General features: G+C 34.7%; 1 protein-coding gene across 2 annotated transcripts in view; it reads right to left on the bottom strand.

Moving 5' to 3' along the window:
- SPTBN1 (spectrin beta, non-erythrocytic 1) overlaps positions 1–23,367 on the bottom strand; it is a 265,930-nt gene that overhangs the window by 78,388 nt on the left and 164,175 nt on the right. For both annotated transcript variants that reach the window (XM_051975275.1, XM_051975276.1), the window contains one exon: positions 20,305–20,456. In XM_051975275.1, the coding sequence (XP_051831235.1) occupies positions 20,305–20,456 (152 nt within the window). The remainder of the gene's footprint in view (positions 1–20,304; positions 20,457–23,367) is intronic.

Here is a 23,367-nt window from a genome sequence, read left to right as displayed (position 1 = left end):
ATAACTATGAGCACAAAAGATATATACAATGTAAATGGAGGGTTGGCTCAGAGCGAGAACTTGGGAGAGGGGCAAATGAGAAAATTCTCCTTCAGAAAGTGGGATTTGATTCAGATCTTGAACTAAAACCAGGGAAATCAGAAGGAGATAAAGAAGAAAGCCCATTCTAGGTATGAGGAAGCTTTAGGCTCAGGGAGAGGAGAAAGCACATCCTGAGTGAGCCACAGCCAAATGAGCTACTTTAGTTGAATCACAGAAGGTTAGGATAGGCAGGAAAGGTTGTGAAAAGCTTTAAATGTTAAACAGCAATGTGTCTATTTTAATCTATGCTGTTGACTTTTTTGGTTGGGCTTTGTTTAACGTTGTCTTTGTTCCAAGAAGAGGATGTAATGAGGAATACTGGAGAAATAACAAATATATTAAAAACAACAACAACAACAAAAAAAAAAAAAAAAAAACACTACAACTAAAACGAATTCATGTATCTGACCTAATTTATTCAGCACCTGAACACACACTCTTTTTTATCTCTCTCTCTCCCCCCTAGCCATACAAGCCTCATTGTACCATAAACATCCCATGTTCATTCTCACCTCTGGGATTTCATTCCTCTTATTCCCTTCCCCCATCTCCTAGAATGCTCTCTGCCTACTCAAAAACCAAACACACAACCTAGCTCATATCCCACCTCCACTATTAGCTTCCTTTGATGACTCTCCCTCTGCCTGCTTCTCTAAATAGTCATATTTTACCTCTCACTTGAGTTCTTTTCATCCTATTACTGCTTTATGGATTAGTGATTTCTAAACTATCTAAACTGTGAGCTTCTTCAGGGAAAATACTATGCCCCCAACTCCCTAATACGGTACTCAGAAGGCTCACTGAGTAATAATATATATACATATGAATATATAAATGCAAAAAACAAAACAAACAAACAAACAAAAAAACCCATGGATTTACTACCTATATGACTTTTAGAGCAAGTTATTTTCCCATTCTGGGGCTCAATGTACTCACCTGCAAAATAAAGAATAGATTAGAAACCTCTAAAGTTCTTTCCGGCAGTAAATTAATCTGTGACCCTATGAAATATACTTTGATCTCTTAACTGCCAAATTTCATTCTTTTTTATCTTTCTGCAATCTTTGGCATTGCTGAACATTTTCTCCTCCCTAAATTTTCATGACACTGTTCTCTCCTAGTTCTCATAGATTTGAGCTGTCATCTCCTCTCCCTCAAAGATATTATAATAATAACAACTAATAATTATATTGTGCTTTGAAATTTTAAAAGCACTTTACTTAATATTCTATTTGATCCTCACAACAACCCTATGAGGTAGGTGCTGTAATTACAATATTTTAAAAAGGAGAAAAGAAGGCATATTAAGGAAGGGATGATATAACTATTAAATTGCTAAAGATCTTCTTGATTCCACGTCCAACAATCTATTCACTGCCAGAAAAACCAAACTTGTCCAATGGGAGCATAATCATCTAACAGTGGGATTCATCTCTTTAAGTTCTTTATAGTTTTATACTTTTTATTTTATAATTAAGATCCTCTGAAATGAAAGAGGGAAAAGGACTCATGAATGTGCAAAAAAATTTGTAGCAGCCTTTTCATAGTAACAAGGAATTTGAAATTGAGTGGATGCCCATCAATTGGAGAATGGGTGAATAAGTTATGATATATGAATGTTATGGAATATTATTTCCCTAAGAAATAATGAGCAGGCTGATTTCAGAAAAGCTTGGAAAGATTTACATGAATGTATGCTAAGTGGGGTGAGCAGAACCAAGAGAACATTGTACATAATAACAAGATTATGTAATGATCAATTATTATAAATTTGGCTCTATTCAACACTGTGGTGATTCAAAGCAATTCCAATCCACTTGTAAAGAAAAGTCCTATCTACATCCAGAGAGAGAACTATGGAAATTTAATGTGGATCAAAGCACAGTATTTTTTTGTTGCTGCTTGTTTGTTGTCTTATGTTTCCCCCTCCTTTGTTCTGATTTTTCTTGCCCAACATGACAAATATGTAAATATGTTTAGAAGAATTGCACATGTTTAACTACATCAGATTGCTTGCTGTTGGGGGTGGGGGAGAAGGGAGGGAAGAGAGAAAAAATTGGAAAACAAGCTTTTGCAAAGATGAATGTTTAAAACTATCTTTACATGAATTTAGAAAAATAAAATACTATTAAAATTATATTAAAAAATTAAGATCCTCACTGAATTGGGAGGACATTTATTAAAAGCACTGGGTAAAAATTAGCCATTTAAAAATTGACAACATTTGTGAATTGCATTATTTTCTCTTGACTTTAACCTAATGTATTTTTTTATTAAAGAGCTCAAAAATCCCAATACAGCCTACCACATATAGTAATGAATGTAAAACATAAATTACGATAATGTGGCAGTATCGATTTGGCTTCAAAATCTGGTGGACTGATTCTTGGCTGTATGAAACTAGGCAAGTTATTTAATCTCTCACTGCCCCCTAGCAAATCAAAGACTATAGAATTTGTAGAATTGTTACTCACCTCCATAGGCAGAGGGAGTTTCCTTATTAGTTGAGTTTCCCTGTACCTATAATATCACAGATTGACACTCAAATCCTCCTCTCAAAAAGGTCACTTATTTAAAATGTGTAATACATAAAGCTCTTTCAAAGAAACAAAACACCTACCTAAACATGAGATGCATTTAATTAATTTGAAAGCCAGCAAAAATTGTCAGACATAATTGTCTGAGCTGTCTAGCTCAGCTGCCAGTCTTCATTGGGCATCACAGAGTTCAATGTAGTGAGTAAATAAAAGGTTCAAACCAAAAGACAGACTCAGGGAGTTGTGTGACCTAAAGATGAAACACTAACCTTCAAAGAGTGTGCTCAATTTCTTCGGAGTAGCGACAATGCATTTACTTGTTTCACAAAATCAAGTGCTTTAGGCATCCCAGTTTATGCAATAATGTTATTTCTAAATTTCAGTAGAACTCCTTACACATTCAATTCTATAAAAGTGAAAAGCAATATTGATAATGTTCAGCTGCATGACAGATTATTTTAAAAGCTTCTAAGGCACTTGGATCAAGTGATAGAGCTGAAACATTATCACTATGGAAACTTATTCAGTAACAATGATGCTATAGTTTTCTGAATTTGAAGACAATTATCTTCCCAGTTAAGGTCGTTTCTTCTATTCTTGCAGAGTCAAAAAGAAGTGGAAGACTCTAGTAAAAGGCTCTCGTAATAGAGAGATATGGGGGTTTAGGGACTTATGGTTGGGAGGAGTTCATTGAACAGGGAAATGTAAGTCACCACATCTTTCTAAGGGTCAGAAGCTTCAAGGCTTGGATGGCTCTATCATTTGGAAAACACAAAAGGGTAAGAAGCCATGCAACTAAGAGGCAGGAGCAAGGAGAAACAGAGAAGTGAAACTTTTGACAGGGATACAGTTGTTCATATTTATAAGGACCTTTTGTTAGCTGATCTTTTTAAATCAAGAGCTTCCTGAATAGCTAAATACCATTTCTGCTAAAACATTTAACAGAATTTATCGAAATTATACTTCTTTGACTCAAAGAATATAAAAAGTCAACACTAAAATAATTCAGGGGAGGAGGGAGAGAAAATGTCTATATACAAAGATTTTATTATAACAATGTCTGTATGAGAACTATAAGTCTCAGTACTAGAAGGGACAATACACAGAGGATATACTTTGATTCTCTCATTTTCGAATGACTGAGCCTAAGCTTGAGAGAATAAATGACTTGACAAAAATAACAGAAGACAGATATAGGACTGGAACCAGCCCCTTCCTCTACAAAACTAGTGTACTCTGCTAGTCATTCTTCAGATCATTATTAATCTGCTATCATAATCATTATTAATCATGACAGCAGCTAGATGTGTGTATGTTTATCCTTTTAAGGTTTACAAAACATATTACACATATAAAGACTTATTTGTACTTGATCCTCACAACAATTCTGGAAGGCAAGTACTATTATTATCATCATCTCCATTTTATAGATGAGGAAACAAGACTGAGAAAGCTTAAATGACTTGCCCAAGACACAGAGCTAATACATTTCTGAGGCAGGGATTAATGAACTGAGATCTTCCCAGTTTCAATTCAACACTGTCACCTGGCTGCCTCTCTAATCAATTTTCTTCCTAAAACATGATACTCACAACTGAATACACTAAGTCCAGAAACTGTCTAGCCAGGGTAGAATACAAAATAACTTATACCTCCTTATTCTTGGAAGTTATATAACCCTAGCCCAAGACTGAGTTAGCTTTCTTTGCTATTGACTCATATTGCGCTTACAAAAACCAATATAATCCCTAAATGGGGTTTTCAAATGGATTTGTCCAATTGGTTGAATCCATCTTATTATTGTCTAGTTACCTTCCTCATCTTTTATACATGAAAAACATGAGATATTTTATCAAACATTTCACTAAAAATCAGGTAAACTGCTTCTATAGTTAATCAAGTAATAATATTTTTTTAAAAAAGTAAATAAAGTTCATTTGGTGTGAGTGGCGTGCTCTTAATGAAGCAATGCTAATTCTTTTTGTGATTGTCCCTTCGTTTTCTGGACATTCATTGAACATCTAAACTATATAATTATGTTGGCAAAAGCCAGTCCTCAAAGAAGAATAGAGAAAATGCATGTCCTTCTTTCTTTGTGCAAGAGGATTATAAGTATGGGATATTGTATACACTATGAGACAAAATAATTGTTTTAAGTCGACTTTACTAAACTTTTATTTCTCTTTTAAAATCTATTTTCTATGATTTTTTAAATATCATTGACAACAGTTCATTGGTCAAGTCTATCCCCTTTTTCAAAACCAGAAGATGGAGTTCATCTAGATCAAATAACAAGAATACATCAAGGACAACTTTGCACTCTTAAGGGCAATGTGATGCTGTGGCCTTTTAGGTTCTGTTCTTTCATTTCAACAAAAGAAAACAAAAGTAAAAGAAGTAGGCTGCTTCTTTGTTTCCAGATATCCTACTGCTCCAAGCAAGATTCTTATTCTTTTTTTGATCATATTCATATAGCATTCAAAAAGCTCAATACTTTAAAAAATAATCTTTAGCTCTTTCCAAACTGGGCTTGGTCAGCCTCAGCTTTAACTTATTTTTGTATTTGTCCTATTATCTATTTTGACTTCAATCTCTGCACATTATCTTTGTAAAATGTAAAGTGATAGTTGGTTGATCGCAAACAACTTCTGATTTTTATCTTCTCAGATCAGAATTTTGGTCAATATTTTGAATTTCATTCCCACATGTTCTCTAAAATACCTGGCTGACTTCTCAGAAAGAATTTTAATTCATAAGACCTTGCCTATCCACTCTCTGAGATTTTTGAAATTTGCTCTTTCCATATCTTGGGGATAGGTCATTTTATGCTCAGCTTTCCTTCTCTTGTTCATGATAAATTCTGTGGATTCTTTAAGACATAAATTCAGATATATTAAAAAAAAAAAAGTAATAGCTCTAGTAAGGCATCATTCACACTACACTAACTGGTTCTTGCCATTGGCAAAAATCAAAAGGACAAGAAAACTGCATCTTGATGGTACTGTGCAGTTTTTGAAGGATGAAATTATGATTGAAATCAAGTACAATTTTCCCATATAGAGAAGAGAAAACTTATAGTAACAGAAGTTAATCAATGTAGATTAGAAGTATAAATAGTATATCTAATCTACAATTAACCTACATAAAAAAAAAAAAGATAAGGCTTATAAAACTCCTTATTGAAATCAATATGGTTTATAATCAATCCAGGGTAATTAAAACAAAAAATTTCTTATCAGTAAAAGTATCATGAGATAATTCTAGACAGTCTCAACTTTGCTTTGAATTTTATGTTAAAGTCTTGGTGATAACCAAAATTTCTAGTTATGTTTGATATGGTGTCAAAACAAGTGGTATAAAAACAAAAATAAACTTTTCTATAGCCATTAATGTATCTAGATTTTTGGTGAGAACTGATCAAACTAAGGTGGTGGAGCACTAGAAAGTCCAGAAAGATTCATCTTACCTGAATTCAAATTCAACCTTAGCCATGGATTAATTATGGGACCCTGAGAAAGTTACTCAATCCTGTTTGCCTCAGTTTCCTCATTTGTAAAATGGGCTAAAGGAAATGGCAAACCACTCCATATGTTCACCAAGAAAACCCGAAGTGGGGTCACAGAGTCAGACATGACTGAAATGACTGACCAACAAGAAGACCAAACTTTTGCGGCACAAAGACCACAAAAGTTGTCCCCAACCATATAACTCCCTACCCTTATTTCCTTTTTCTCTCTCCTCAAGTTGGCAAACGGGGGTTTCACAAACAAATTATGCTTATATAGGTTTTGATGGTATGAAAACAGGTTGCAAACATATAGACAGCAATATGCACAGAGATGTGCACAGGTTGTGATCTAAAAGGGAAATCCTTATCTATTTAAGGAAGTGCTTTATGAATAGCTCCCATTCACAGAGCACTTTACATTTCAAAGCATTTTACAAATATTATCTCATTTGATTCTCACAACAACCCAGGGAAGTAAGTATTAGTATTATATCTAATTTACATTAAAAGGAAACAGATAAAAAGGGAGTGTGATTTGCCTAGGATCAGGAAGCTAAGAAATGCCTGAAGCTGGGTAGGAACAGGGGTCTTGCTAACACTCTACCTGCTGCACCATCTAGCTGCCTTTATCTCAGGAGATACAAGTTGCACTTTTAAAAAGTTTAATCTGCATTTTTTTTTTTTTTAGTTAAAGCTTTTTATTTTTCAAAACATATGCATGGACAATTATTCAACATTAGCCTTTGCAAAATCCTGTGTTCTAACTTTCCCCCTTCTCCCCAAGCCTTAGATGACAAGTAGTTCAATATATGTATACTATTTATACAATTATCGTGCAGCACACACACACACACACACACACACACACACACACACACAAATCAAAATAAAATGTAACCAAACAAAAAGAAGAGTGAAAATACAAGCTACACTTTTATGTTCAGCCATTTCAATTGCACCCAACTCCTCATGACTCCTTTTTTGGGGGTTACCGGAGTATTTTGCCATTTCCTTTTCCAGCTCATTTTTACAGATGAGCAAATCAAGAAATGATTTGTTCAGGGTCACAAGTTTGAACTTGTTGGAACTCAGTCAAGTGCTCTAGTTGCCTTAAATAATAACACTATATTGGATGGTGAGCAAAGTTCTTCTATCACAAGAACCCTTAAGTTAGATATCTGTTGTTGTTAGCTGTTTTTCAGTCAGACTCTGTGATCCCATTTGAGGTTTCTTAGCAAAGATACTAGACAGCCTTTCCCTTTCCTTCTCTAGCTCACTTTACAGATGAGGAAACCGAGGCACACAGGAATAAATGACTTTGCCAGAGTCACACATCTCAAAAAATAAAAACAAAAATAAAATGTCTTCCTCTATCTGACTACTCTTGGATTCTGGATAGCAAAAATTAATTGGCAGCAGCAGACTGGCACAGAGCCCTTTCTCCTGTACAATAAAAGGAAGTAGTAACATTATTCTATCTCCTTTTAGCTTATTTTCTCCACAGGATGGGTTCAAGAGGCTAGGATTAGAAAATGGCCAATGGCAACAATTTCTGTCCCATTAAATTTAATATCAAGAGGCAGTTCTCCAATATTGGATGGCCTCCAGGTGGAGGTCTTAGCAGAAACCATAAATAAAAGCCTCAGAGATTGAGAAAAAATGGATGAGCTATGATTTTCATCAACAGTATTGAAGTGCCTCAATTAGTTCTAATAAAGAACCCTCTGAAATGGTCTCATGTATGCAAATTTACATTTTTAAAATTATAATAATGTAAAAAAAGATCACTGGTTCCAACTCAATGGAAATATACTTTTAAAATTGGAGTAATACAACCTTTATCACAAGATGCCTTATTTGCATTAATCAAGACTTAGCTGTAGTCTCATTGCTTTCTTTTGGCCAAATAAATTTTTCTCCTTCCCTAAAGTCACATTTGATAAATGTTGATTCAGTATCAATTCAAGTGAGCTCATCAAGTGAGATTATAGCTAAAAGACAATCTACAGCTGTCATGTAACCTGCCTGAATACAGAATTATCTGTTCCCTTCAGACTTATTTTGAAGAATGCTTTCTCAAAAAAAACCAACAACAAAAAAACCACGATTTTTGAATCTCTCCTTACATAAGTATCAACGGGTATGTAGAAAATTCTTTTTTCAGTACACTCAATCATAAGTTTAAAAAATAAAAAAAGGACTATTTCCTATCTGCAAACAGGAAAATAGTCTTGAAAAGACATTAAGCATTCCAGATCTACATCAGTTAGTTCTTTGCAATATGTCAGGATAACATGTCCCAGGGGCATAAAAACCATCTCCCATGAACTGAGGAAGTTTATTAAATCAGAACAAACATACCCCACACTAAGTGGTCTTTTCATTAAAAACAAAATACTTGCTTGGCTGGCTTATTTGCATTTTTAAATACCCAGCAAAGTGCTATATTTCAAAAAACAATAAATATGGCATCAGAAGATATCAATTCTATGTGACCATTGGAAAGGCACAATTTCTATGGATTTCAGTTTCTTCATCTGTAAAATATAGGAGGGTAATTTAGACCTGAATAATAAAATCACAGGATTTGAGAGCTAAAAAGAACCTTATGAGATAACTAACTTTATAGTAACTTTAAGCATCACAAGGTAACTTTGCCCAAGGTCACACATTTAAGTAGTAACTCAAGATCTGTCAGTTTAAAATTCTCAATGAACTTGGTTGGTATAAAAGGACCCAGTTTCAAATACTAGTACTAATATTACTGCCTATGTAACTTTGGACCTCTATGGGCTTCAGTTTTTTCATTTGTAAAACAAGGCTAGATGATTCAAAAGGTCACATACAGCTCTAAAATAATAATATCATGAAAATTAAGTGAGCAGAGAAAATTAACTGTAGAGGAGACAAACACCTTTTTCTAATAATTGATTAAGCTATATTTAAAAGAATTGGAGGAACATCATTTCTTAAAGCTCAAGATACAAAAGCAATATAGTTCTTAAAGTGAAAAAAATGCCTTTTACCAGGGATTCCTTTCCTTTTCTTAGGTCACATAAAAAAGGATAGGATATTGGCAAACAGTTTTTCCATATCTCTAAGTTCAACAAACAATTCTATGAACAAACCTACTCATATAGAATTCACTGCAATGATCCTAAACTGACATCATAATTATAAAGGGCAATAAAATGCTGATATTTCCATTTTTAAAAAGCCAAACTTCCAAATGGCTTCACAAATCAGAAATTTTTACAATATTATGACAAGAAAGGAATATGCTCTTTTTGTGGGGTTATGAACTTTTGTTCATAAAAGCTTTCTTGTCTCAAATATTTTCCAAAAACAGTGTATATATGCAAAAACAATGGGAAAAAAAAGGCTACCCAATTTATAGCAATGCTAATGTTCTAGCTCTAATCCACTGAATTTTAACATAATGACAGCAAAGGGGGAAAAAAAAATGAGAGGGGCAGACAAATAAGCAAACTTTGAAAATGATGTGCTTGGGGAAGAAGGGAAGAATGCTTTGGAGTTGGGCAAGATAGAACCCATACCTGTGTGCTTTTTCCAATATGGAAACATAAATTATGATCCTTGTTGTGTATATATTTTAAAGCCTTGTACATCTGACCTCATTTTATAGAAAACCTAAATGATTTAGCAAAAGAACTATGCTTCATAGAAAAACAAAATAATTAAAATTAGACTATTATATGATAGAAGTCTATAGGAAGACTACTTCAATATTATCATTATTGTTTCCATATATATCTAAACACCTTTCCTTAATATCTTAACACTGGCCCTATTCCAGCCCCAAATATTAGCTCCTTGGGAGCAAAAAAAATGAAGTAAATTGTTTTCTGAGTTTTGTTTAGATTTATTTTGTTTTTTACATCCTCCATCTAGTACAGTCTATTATATAATATGAGCTGGGCAATGGGAGAAAAATGGAGAATGAAGTGTTCAGATATGGAAAGAAAAGGACAAAGTACACAAATAATCTCTTCTAAGTATTATCTGAAGTTCATTCATGTACAATAACGTCATCTCTAAGCTAGAGGCAAGGGGAGGGGATCTAAATAAATACAGAATATACAGCTAGAAGTATGGGTGGGTGGATGGATAAGGAAACTAAGGCTGAATAGAACTAAGAGACTTGTCATACAGATAGTACTTTTCTGAAATCATTGTGTAGTCCAGCACTCTTATCTGTTGTACTACCTAGCTGCTTAGAAAGATTAAATGATTTGTCCAAGTCACAGAACTATTTAAAGAGGACAAAATTAGAACCCAAGTTAGCTTTTGGGTTACTGATTGCTTATCAAGAAACGGAAATAATACAAAATTTAAAAATTTCAAATTAATAAAATCACAATGGGTTATTAAACATACTGTGTGTAAAAATGCAGACTAATATTATAATTTGCCTATCTCTGGAAACATCATCCCAAAATGATTCAAATATACAGACAGAAGAAAAGGGTGGAAAATTCCATGTGAAAAGAATTATATTAGAATGTAAATATTCTCATCTGTAGAACTTTTTTTTTTTAAAGCTATTTTTATTTTAGTAAATGTCATCCTCACAAGAGGAAGGAAATGCTAACAAAAGAGAATGCTAGGCAAAGCACAGGAGAGATATATAGTCATGCTAATGCTTGGTACCTAGTAGAAATATTGAGCTTTTTGAAATGAATTCCTACTCTACTATTCCTAGAATTTAACCCCAGGTGAGTTACTCAATCTCCCTTGGACCTCGGACCTCACTTTACTCATTCATAAAATGAAGAAATTGGGAATTATCCCATACCTCAATCTGGGATTTCACAGTTAACTTCTAAAACTGTTCTTGATATTCTTAAGCTTCTGTTATAAAATATAACAGCATTTTTCATTCTTGACTTGGAATATGTTAATATTTCTGGAGACATACACATACATATCAATCTTTTCTAAAGGTATATATGGAAATGTTGCCTAGATTATTTTCAATATTTGGTCTAATGTGTCGCAATGCCTAAAGTTCTCTGTTCCAGGAACTGTGCTAAATGGATATTCAAGGCTGAAAACTTACAATTGGCTCACCAGTTCAAAAAGGCTACATCACACCCCTATATATCCATCTTGTGCACTGTGTCCTCATCCACTTAAATTTTGTCTCAAGAATCCAGTTTGAGTTAACAGCATGAGAAATATAAAGGAAGCAAATAAGAACTCATCATGTATCCATTTTTGGTGCTTCCCAGAAGAGCTTGGGCAAATGATAACCTGCTGAATTCCTGATCTACTAAATGGTCATAATAAGGAGTTGTTTGTAATGTCGAAACATGGCAGAAAGAAAATATGTTCAATCTGTTCTATTTGGCCACCAACTTGATGAGAGGGGAGCAAGCAAAAGAAGTCCCTCTCAGAATATGTGGACTAGGAAGAAATTCTAGACTATTTTTGCCCCATCTTTTAATGGGGACCAAGGTCAAACAGGAAAAAATTTGAAGGTACTACTTGAATAAATAATACATCAAGTGTGAAAAGTCAAGATTTTCATATTGTTCTCTATCCAGATATGTGACAGATCTTCTCCATATCATTTACTCTCCCCTAGGCCTTAGTTTCCTTTTCTATAATATAAAGTCATGCTACGTGATCACCAAAGTCCATATGGGTCTAAGATTCTGTGTTGATGCCTTCTCAGACACGCAGCTAGTGCTTAATATGTGAGGTCTAAGAATAGACATTTAAAAATATTTAATGGTCAAAGAAATTTTTTTTTAAAGGGATACTTGTTGACTGGAGGTTGCCTAAACAAATTGTGGTACATGAATATAATATGATATAACTTGGCCACAAGAAAAATAAAAATTCAGAGAAGAACTGAAATAAACTTAAATAATCCTAATCAGAAAAATAACTGCAACAATGCTTTAAAAAACACAAACTCCCAAATCTGAAATTGAACATTATAATAATAATGATGATGATGATGATGATGATGTTTGTAAAGGAAATTAAGAAAAAACCTTTTTGAAGAAAACCTTTGAGAAGACTGGAACTAAGGGTATAAAACATTACCAACATTATCAGATTCAGCAGATATGTTTAATTTTACTAAACTGCTTCAAAATTTTCCATTTTGAAATGATGGCAAATTTGGGAACTAAATGCTTTATAAGATCCCTTTCAAGCTCTTAATTTCAAAGTCTTCTCTCTATTAATTATTAGCAATTGCCCTTTTTTATAGATCTATATATAGTTGCCTGCATGTTATCTCCCCCATAAGACTATGAGTTCCTTAAAAACAGGGCTGATCTTATTTTTCTTAGTAAACCTTTATGCTTTAAAAACATTTATTGACAAAAGCCTATGGTGTAATTTCTGATAGTTTTATGAAGACAGATGACAGAATACAAGAACAGAAGCAAAATGTCAATGAGTCAATGAATAAACCTTCACCTTTTATCAGAGTATACTAAATGCTGGAAGATACAAAGAAAGGCAAAAACATGGCCACTGCTTTCAAAGTCATACTGTAACCAGGTAGAACAACATACCAAAATTTTCTTATACTAGACATACAGGGTAGCAGTAGAGGAGATGGGAAAGGCAGGAGATTTGAGCTAAGACTCAAAGGAACACAGAAGATGGTGGTGAAAACAAGTCTGAACAAGAGGGACAGTTAACGTACTAGTATGGAGTATCTTATGTGAAGAGCACAAAGTGGAACTGGATCAGAGTGCACGGCTGAGGTAGCAAATCTAAGGCCTTGGAAAGGTAGAAAGGGGCCAGCTTAGGTAGGGCTTTGAATGCCAAATACAGACCTTCCCCTTTCTTTCCCCTCCCCGACCCTCCCCTCTTCCTGGAAACACAGGGAACCACTGAAGCATCAGGGGCAGGAAGGTTTTATGAGAAATCACTGGCTATCAAAGTGGAGGTGATAGGAAGAGACCAATCAGAAGGTAATGAGGGCCTGTACCAAGATGGCAGCCATGAAAGCAGAGAGACAGGGCCATAAGAGATGCTGACAAGGTAAAACTGATGAGACTCAAGAGAGATTACACATGCAGGGGAAGAGTGAAATGGGATGAACTGGGGGGGAGGCCAGTTTTTGTGGCCCTTCAAATAAAGAATTTTTACTGGCCACAGCTGTAGTTTGCTGATTCTAGTATAGTGTGCCTAGGACAGCGCCTGCAGGGACACCCAAATATTGGGTTTGCCCCAGATACAAGGGGGAAAAAAAAACCCTGAGAGAAGTCATGCAGAAAAAAGGAAACCAAGAAAGAGCAGTGCTCCTAGAAATCTAAAGCAGAGTGTTTATGGCTTCAAAGGTCAACAAGGGCGGAGACTAACAAAAAGGCCATTGGATTTGATCATCAAAGAGATCAATGGTCACTTTGGAAATGATGTAATGTGAGATGACTTGGAAAATAAAAATTCAGAGAAGAGAAGATTTATATGAACTGAAACAAACTGAAGAAATCTGAATAAAGAAAACAACATATATGATGACTGCAACAATGTAAAAAAACAAACAACAATAAACCAACATGTGAAACTGAACACTGTAGTAATAATAATAATTATAATAATAATAATAATAAATAATGATAAGCCTGAAAACAATATCAAATGATGAGGTGGGAAGTCAGAAAAATTTAGAAGAAAATGAGATAAAGCAGAGCCGGCTTTCTCAAGATACTTGGTTGAAAAGGGAAAGAGAAATCAAAGACAACAGCTAGCAGGCATGGTAGAATTATATGCGAGTTATTTTTAAGGGTGTGATTCTATTTAGACTGAACAAGCCAGTAGATAGGGGGAGATGGTAGATTAGAATGGGAATGAGGATAAGAGAGGGAGTAACCCTTTGGAGAAGATGGGATAAGGTCATGGGTGTATGGAGAAACCTCTCTACATAGCCATCTCTTCATGGAGGATGGGTGAGGAGGAAGATTAAGAGGGTAATAAGATAAGACCTAACTATGTCAATCAATCAATCTCAAACACACAGAGTTTTGTTTTTAAGTAAAAAACAATTTCATCCTACTATCTCTATATTTTTGGTCTTATGAATAAAAAAAATACACTGTCATCAAATGATAGTTTGGTTCTTTAGAAGTATTTTTAAATTCTTTTTATTATTTTCTTGTTGTGTCTTTTCAGACGTGTCCAATCCTTCATGACCCCATTTGAAGTTTTCTTGGCAGAGATATTGGAGTAGTTTGCTACTTCTTTCTCCAACTCATTTACAGATGTGGAAACTGAGACAAAAAGGGTTAAGTGTCTTGCCCAGGGTCACATAGCTAGTAAATATCTAAGCCAGATTTGAACTCAGGAAGATAAGTCTTCCTGACTCCCAGCCCAGCATTATCATAGTCCAATATCACTATAACTGCTGTCATAGTGATAAATCTATGCCATTTATCCTAAGGTGTTCATTTCTCCCAATATTTTATTTTTTAAAATAATACATTATACAGTAACCTAATACCCAAACAGCCTATTCTCTTCCTAGCCAGTCTCTTCTGTTTTTTCCAAATACACCTTGCTCATTGTTTCCTTAATCTTTTACTCATGGTTAGACTGTTCACTCTATGCTTTAGTGCCTATCCAAATCCTCTCTCCTTTCAAGGGCCAGCTTAAGTCTCACCTATTATTATTGTGAAATAAATTCATTTCACAATAGTCTGACTACCAAGTAGGTTCTTACATAACGCAACCTTTGAATTCCCAGATGTAAGAGCAAGAGAGATTTGCCCATCTAAAAAATAAGGGAACAAAAACCTTGTGTAACCTCACTTTACTCCTTTTGTCCATTTGTGATCCATGTACAGGCTTACAAGTGGTTCACCATTACTTCTTCCAAAACTTTCTTCTATAAACCATCGTTTCCCAAACTACCTAGATTTCCCTCCTTCAATCCTTCCCCTCAGCTGAAATGTTCACCTTCCAAAATTCTATACCTATTTTAAGTTCTAACCTATTCTTCCTACTATTAGTCCTACCCTTCTGTAGAAAACCTTATCTCACTAAAGGCTCTGTTTTAAAGTACCTTCCTTTTAGAACCCCAAGAGGGCTATGAGATCCTAAGACTTGCTCATGGTTATCTTGGACTATTATTTAATAAATTTCAACTTCAAGAATTAATAATATATTTCCCCCAGAAACAAAGTTAATTATTGATTATAACTACCAAGCTAACTTAAAAAATCCATTTCATATAGATACCTGAAGGATTATAACAGTATCTACTACCCAAGGTTGTTATGAGGATAGAAGGAGATCATATAACAAATCATGATTGTAAGAGATACTAGACACAGCCACCTGTACATAAAGATCATCTCTAACCCCATAAAGTTGACCTTTTAACTAAACTGTGAACTCCTTAAAGCAAGAAAATTATCTTCTATTTTAAATTTTCTTTCAATGTCTAGCAAACAGAGTGCTTATGTGTGTGAGAGATACTCAATATTTTTGACAGGTTTTATTATCTCTTTATCCCAGTTTAGCCTATTTCATCCTTTTAAATAGATTGTGAGCTTCTCAAGGTCAGAGACTTTATTTGTAGTGCCTAACACTAGAGGAGGTTCTTAATAAATGCTTATTGACCTGGTTGACTGAAACAATAGCAAAGCTTCTGTCTGAGTTTTGTTGTGAAATCATCTTTTGTGTTGGAAGTAGTATCTTCCCTCCTGCCCCAAGACTCCTTCAAGTAAGTTAAGATTAAATTCTCTTTAACATATATAATAACACTCCTTAGAAAGTGATTGGCCCAACTAAGGAGATATACTAAAGGCTAAGGTTGCTGACTTTATTTGTACCCAAGTACAAAAGAGCCACAAATAACTCCAGGAGGGCTAGAAAGCTTGGCTACAAATTCTTGTTATCAACAGATATGAACACAACCTTAAACCACTGGCCTACATCAATCCCATCCCAGAATAAATAGGATGTACAGGATTGAAAAGGATGATTTAAAAAAAAAAAAATTGTGAAAAGGGCAGCATCTAGCAAGAGGACCCCGGATTGGTCTCCAAGCTTCTGATAATGGTGATAGCAATAACAATAACAACAGCACCAACATTTTTGTGCACCAGGCTTTCAAGTTGGCAAAGAACTTCCAAACAGTATCTCATTTTATCCTCCCAATAATATTAGAAGGCAGATACTATTATTAACCCCATTTTACAAGATGATGAAACTAAAGCAAAAAGAGTGAAGTGACCATGTAGGAGTCAAATTATTACTAAGTGTTAGAGGTTATAATTGAATTCATGTTTTCCTGACTCTAGCACTGTGGCCACCATACCACCTAAGTATTTTTAGGGATGGTGTTGACTATCAGGAAGGAAAAAGTTGTGTGAATATGTTCTATATCCTTAAGAACTGAAATCTGAAGATAATGGTTACAGACTATCTTTTAGCTCTTTAATCACAGGGCTTTCCAGGTAAGTAATTTAATTTACTTAGATTTCTTCCAAGTTTACTACAGCTGGGGTTTGTGAATTTTAAGTAATTTTTTCTATAACTAATTTTTTTAATAATTAGTGTCTCCCTGCAATTTTATGTATATTATTTCACACATTTAAGAACTGAGATGGTGTTCAAAGGCTTCACCAGATGGTCAAGAGGTATCCAAGATACAAGAAAGGTAGGTAGACACACATATGAAAGATTTCCTCAGAAATCATTTTGGAGGATTTAAAGTAAATTTTCTTCTCAGTGGAAAAGGACTAAAGAAGAATAAAAAATGCTTTTGTATTGTTAATAATCAACCAAATGCCTTGGAAGACGCAAGGAGGAGGAGGAAGAGAAATTCCCCATGAAGCTCAGAGAAAATCATATGTGTGTATGGATAGTAAAAGAACAGTTTAGTCTGGAAGTTTTTTAGATATAACAATTCAAGTGAACAAGCAGTAATAAGTTCTCAGCTCTATGAGACAAAGTCAGCCAGCAGAAAAAACCTAATAGTGAGAGAACAGCAATGTAGGCAGGTCTCTGAAATTTCTGAATAGTCAGAAAAACTGTGTGCAAGTTGTGGAAGCCTTTAGACTTTACCTGCTGCATTCAAGATGTGCTCCAATAATGACTGTTCATATTTAACTTGAATGTTATCAGACCAAAATGGGGAGAGGTTGCAGACAGGTGGAAAGGGATTATGTGACTGAACAAAAGGCACACAGTAATCACAGAAGTTTGCTCATAGTAAAATCCCCTGCTAAGAATTCAAATTGAACACGCATTTCTCAAGCATCAATGGGGCAGGCAAACTAAATACTGGAAGGGGAAGGATGGAGGAGAAGATAAAATATAATAGACCGTGGCCTCAATGAAATGGTTCCAAAGTCCCTGCCAGTTCTACAACTCTTATTATTTGAGGTTAAGGGAGGGGGGGCAAAAAAAAAAAAAAAAAATATATATATATATATATATCGATAGATAGATAGATATCTGATGCAAAATAATAAGCAAAGAACTTATAAATCTGAATCCAAATTATTCTCTCCTGCTTCAGATAATCTAATGATTTCTGCCTCCCTATATAACATGTCATGAATTTAACATGGGTTACATTCAACTCCATTTGAACAGATTAGATGGAATAATTGCCTCCTTTCAAGTTGGGGAAGTAGAAATCTAGGCTCTTGAATACAAGCTCCTCACTCAGAAGATCCACTCCTTTCAAGAAGGTTTCCTAGTTTATATGAAGGAGTCTGGTAGGCTTCCATGGTACAAAATCCTTATCTTTGAAAAGAGAATCAAGGAGGCCCGAAACAAATTATTAATAAAAGAATTATATTGCTTGGGAGTTTTCAGAGTAGTTGTCACTAAGTAACAATCTGATATATTTATTCAAGCCAAGAGTCAAATCAAATGACCTACAGGTCCCTTCCAGTCCCATCTTTGATTGAGACACAAATTTTACTCCCCATGGTCATGGAAGAGAAGAAAGATAATAGTCCAGTGATTCTGATCTAATTTATGAGGCACAAATTATTCAGTTTTCAATTTTTAAGGCCAGAAACTTAGTATAAATTCTGTAACTTTTAATTCCTACTTGCAAAAAAGAATCAGAGCTTTTTATACTGGAATGTAAGTTAAATTGATTCTTTCTGAGTGACCTTTAATGATTTCTGTGTCACTTTCTTAACACTAGTTTCTAAAATATTGATAAAAATAAACACGATGGTAAAGCATTAAGAGGCAAGTAAAGGGACTAGCTAAAAATATTAATAATAATAATCACCATTTAAAAATTGTACATCACAACACATCTAATCAGCTTTCAGAAGAGAGGCTCATTTTAGAATACCCAAGGAACAAAAGAATAAATGGTTCTTCCCACATTCCTCTCTCTGTCCCTTCCACAACCACAACAGGAAAAAGAGAAAGCACACTAAAACTGGCCAGATTTTATGGAGGAACCCACCTTTAAGTTAGTTGTTTATTATTGGGTTTGACCCACAAACCAACAAAGGAAATAAGGAACTTAGACTATACACTCAGGGAACAAACAGTAGATATACAGCACTCATTCTGAATGTGCCCCCTCATTGTCTTTTTACAGGGCACAGCTCGTGAAGAGACAGGCAGGAAAGCAAGACAGGAAGGGAGGAAAATCTGACTCCAAGTTTTTACCCAGGGCAATCTGTCATAAACCTCCTGGAAAGCACACCAGATGTCCTACACTGAATCAAATAGGTAATGGCTGAAAGGGACAATTTTCTCTCCAGGTTGCTAATAATAGTGACGGGGTATAATCTTAGCCTTTTGCCTGCGGTCAAAGGTGTGTGAGATGGTCTGGGCAAGACAGATTGCTACTGTCAAGTGACGGGGTGGAGATAAACGTTAAAATAAGGTTTTCTGGCAATACTGTCAACCACCACCATCATATTTTCCTGGTGATGTCATTACAGATGTAGGGTTCCCTCTCCCTAGGCGTCAGCTTGGCCACTATCCATGCCCATGAATAAGCCTGGTTGGAAGACAGCATCCATTTTTCAAATCATACTGAGACAAAACCTGTTGGATCAGTTTGGAGTAACTAGTTAAAGCTTCTTGTGTTTAAGATACATAAACAAAAGTCACATCAGAACCAGCAGAAAAAGAGCCCAGAAACTGAATGGAGATTGTTTTTTTGCTGGAAGACTGACAGCTTCGTGGCCTGTGAGAGTGAGAGAAATTCTACAAGAAGCATTGTTTCTAATAAGACAGTAACACACACCTATTCCTGCACCCTAGAATAAAACTTCAACACCAAGAAATGTCCTAGAAGAAAGAGGAAAACTATACTCTTTTAGAGTATAAATAAATGTCAGCATAAAAAATATTCCTTAAGAAATCAATAAAAATTCCATTTTTAGACTAAATTCAGGCCAGGATTCAAGCCTCTGTAAATTAAATCCTATTCAATGCAGAGGTCATGGGCAACCATGACAATTTATATGTACAATGAGAATTCACGTTTACAAAGTTTCTTTGTCCTCCAACTTCACTTTGATTCTTTCAAAAACCATGAAATAAGGTAGAGGAGCTGTACTAATTTTACAGATATGAAAACTGAGAGACTTGCTAAAGGTCAGATAGTCAGAAGAACTAGAATCAATGTAAAAAGCATTTATAAATACCTACTAAGTGGTAGATACTGTCCTAGAGATATCTGTACAAAGAATGAAATTACCTACATGGAATAGGTTAGCATTTGAATATAGAAAACAAATTCATATGAAAGTTGTATAGGAATAGAGAATAGATTTGTATTGTCAGGAGTGTGAGGAACTTCTGGGAGAGTAAAGTGCCTCCATCATTGGAAAAACAAAAAACAAAAAAACTTGACACGAATCTTACTGCCAGTATGGTTCAAGGGCTAGACTTGAATCCAGTTTCTCTTGACTTCAAGGGTAGCTTTCTCTTCACTGTATCATACAATCTCTCATGTATGTAAGACAAATAAACATTTTGTATGTATGTGAATATATTATATACATATGTATATATACAATAGGTGTATAATATGTATGCATATATTCATACAGATAGGTATTATGGATATACCTATAAAATACATATTTCAGACGTAAATATATATGCATTATATCTCATATACACATATATTAAATGTGTAGACAAATATGTATTTTATATATATAAATATTCAAGCTAAATCTCACTTACAAGTCTCTCTCCAGAGAGAACCTCGAGCAGTTTGATGAGCATTCGTCCATCTCGAAGATCAGTGTACAAATCTGTGATTCGACAGGACACACGGGCAAGGTGTGAATTCACCCACTTGGTAAAAGTCTTCTTTTGTACAGCCTCACGTTCATCTGAAAAAGAAAAAAGGAGGAAAAAATTAACTTCGTTCTCAGCAGAGGCGATCGTGTATAATTAACTCTACAAAGTAATGGGCGTGCTCTCTCATTTGGAGGAACAGTTTCAAAAAAAGCACAGTAAACCCCAATGCTAATAAAACAGTTACTTTACTTCTTTATTGGGCATTTGACTGAAAGTCAGTAAGTGGGTAATTTATAATTACCAACCTTCCTAACACTGTCCCATTCCCTTTATTACTCTCACCCCTTCCCAGACAATCAACTAAGATCTTACATTTTAGAGATAAATTTCATATTTAAATCCTTAATGCTTAATACAGTAACTGGCATGTATTAAGTGCTTTTTCATTTAGTGACTTTCCATAATTCAATTTATTCATTCATTTATGAAAGACATGCTACATATGAGGGACTGTGCTCAGTGATGGGGGACAGGGGAGATTTATTCATGCTCCATATTACTGACAGATCTCATAGAAAGGAAATACCTTCTTCTCACTCAGTCACAAACACTGTTAAGTACTCAAATTCTACCACTAAACAGTTATGAAACTTGGGGGCAACTTCCAACCTTTTGGGGCTGAGAGATGAAAAAACTGAATCAGGTGATCTCCAAAGTCTAATTTTAACATTCTATGATTATGTGCATAGGTGTTATTTACCTATGATCAAAGTACAATTACATCAGACAAAGATAGTTTACCCTTCACACTCTTAATACTGGCTAGCACTTTGAAATTTGGTGAGAAATTTGAAGGAAAAAAAAAAAAAGAAATTTCATTGTTACAACAAACCTCAGAGGTAAATGCTATTGTAATTCCCATTTTAGAGATGAGAAAACTAAGCCACAGACAAGTTCCAGGACTGTACAGCTATCTAGAACCTGAGACTAAATTTAACTCTACTGAACCATCTACCTGCTTAAAGAAAGAACCCCAAAGACTTATTGTAATATGGATTATAACATCATCATTTACTATCTTAGAAATTAGAACTGATCAACTTTAACATAATTACTCATTTAAGATAACAATAATAAACCTATTATATGTTAACAAATGTTATTTTTTTAATGAAAATGAACTATATTTTCTAAAACAAGAAAAACTGGTTGAATTTTGATACTCTAATTTAGTTGTTCTATTTCAAAACATGATTAGTAAAGATGAACCATGATTCAGGAGGTCAGGATAGTTGTAGCTTTGGAGTATGTCACAACTTCAAGACTGAGGGTTTTCATCTCTCCAATGAAGGAGTTCTACTCAATGAACTTTTAAGATCTCTTCCAGCTCTAAAATCCTAAATTCTATTACAGTGGAAACAAACCTTATTGGTAACGCTGGAAGTTATTCAAATTTTTCAGTTCACAAAACCCTTTGTGACTCCCAATGCCCTTCATCTAAAGTAAATATATTAAATTCCATTCATTAAGTGATTAGGCTGAAAACTTAAATATTCCATTATACTCCATTTGGGAAACTTGAGGGTAGCCCTCTACAACCACTATAGCCCTTGGGGCTCTTCATGGAAAATACATTGTTTAAAACACATAAAGTGTTTTCCTAGCCTTTGGCCAATAAATTAGAAAGTGGCTCACCCACCTATTGGAAATCTCATTCCTTACTCATCCTAATCAATGACCTAAATCTCCCATTGTTAAGTAATGGGATTTCAAAAGGTCTGGGGAACTCAGCTGAATTTTAAACATTTCACCAATATACATACTATATAACAGAGCAAGGCTTTTTAAATTGTGGGCCATGACTCCATATAAAGTCACATAATTGAATGTAGGGATAGGGAAAAAATTTGGCAAAAGTAAAAGGTATTAAGCTCAGACTAATTCTGCAGTTCTCTGCGTTGAAATATGGAGTATGTTTTGTGTCATACGCAAGCAAATATTTATTTAGTTCCATCCAACCAACATTAATTAAGCATTTATATTTATGTGCCTTGTATGACATGGCTATATGAATGAAGGAAAAAGAAAGATCAACTAGCACTTGGGTTCCTAATATTTTCTTCTGTACAATACTTGTTTCCTAGCAAAAACATAGCAACATCAGTAAAAGGTTAACCTGGTTATAGCTCCCCCAAGGTAAATGGACATTTTCCTATAATCCTGTCAACAATGGCTTATGCCTTCTAGACATTCTGCTAGGGATTTGTCTAGCCTGTTTTGTTCAACCCTGTAAACTACATCTTCTTCCTTGGTTCCAGGAAGAGAAAGAGATCCTCACAGTATGACCTTTGATGTTACAAACCTGGTATAACAGAGAGTATGGGCAGACAGCCAAAAGAGTCCAACCACCTGTTTGAATCTGCACTCCTGACTTAAAAGGTAGAAGAACCCAGAATGGGAACTGGGAGCAAGACAAGGGAAAAGTGAGAAACTAGCAACAAAAGAAATTCAAGCAGAGGAGAAAGGATAAAGAAGGCAACATGAAGTTGCTGAAGAAAAAGGGCTTTAGTTGGTCATATAACATTGTATTATAATAATCATGATAATAGGTAATAATTAGGTTCGTTTTTATTTAACTGCATCTTAAGAAATAACACTACTGCAATCAGATAAGTAAGTCCTTTGGAGATGCACCTCAAGAACAAATTCCCAGGTAAATTCTGAGAGCTGTCACAAGAGTTCTTCCACGGCAGCAAATAAGTCCCTTGTCAAGTGCAATGACAAGGAAAGAAATTTGTTTAAAACAGCATCAGCTAATTTAGAGTCTATTTCAGCCTCACAGTCACAATATGGTTAGACTGTCCTAGCCCAGGATCAAAATGAAACTGTCTAGATTTAAGATATTTGCAGGAAAATAGCACAACATTTATTCTTCTGCCAATTGTCAATCACTGGATGGATTACATTAAAAGGAACTTTTGCTACTTTTAGGCTAAGATTAGG

Source organism: Antechinus flavipes, chromosome 2 (genome assembly GCF_016432865.1).
Source record: "Antechinus flavipes isolate AdamAnt ecotype Samford, QLD, Australia chromosome 2, AdamAnt_v2, whole genome shotgun sequence".
Lineage (NCBI taxonomy): Eukaryota > Metazoa > Chordata > Mammalia > Dasyuromorphia > Dasyuridae > Antechinus > Antechinus flavipes.
Note: the sequence above shows the minus strand (reverse complement) of the source record. Positions and strands in the feature narration are given on the sequence as shown.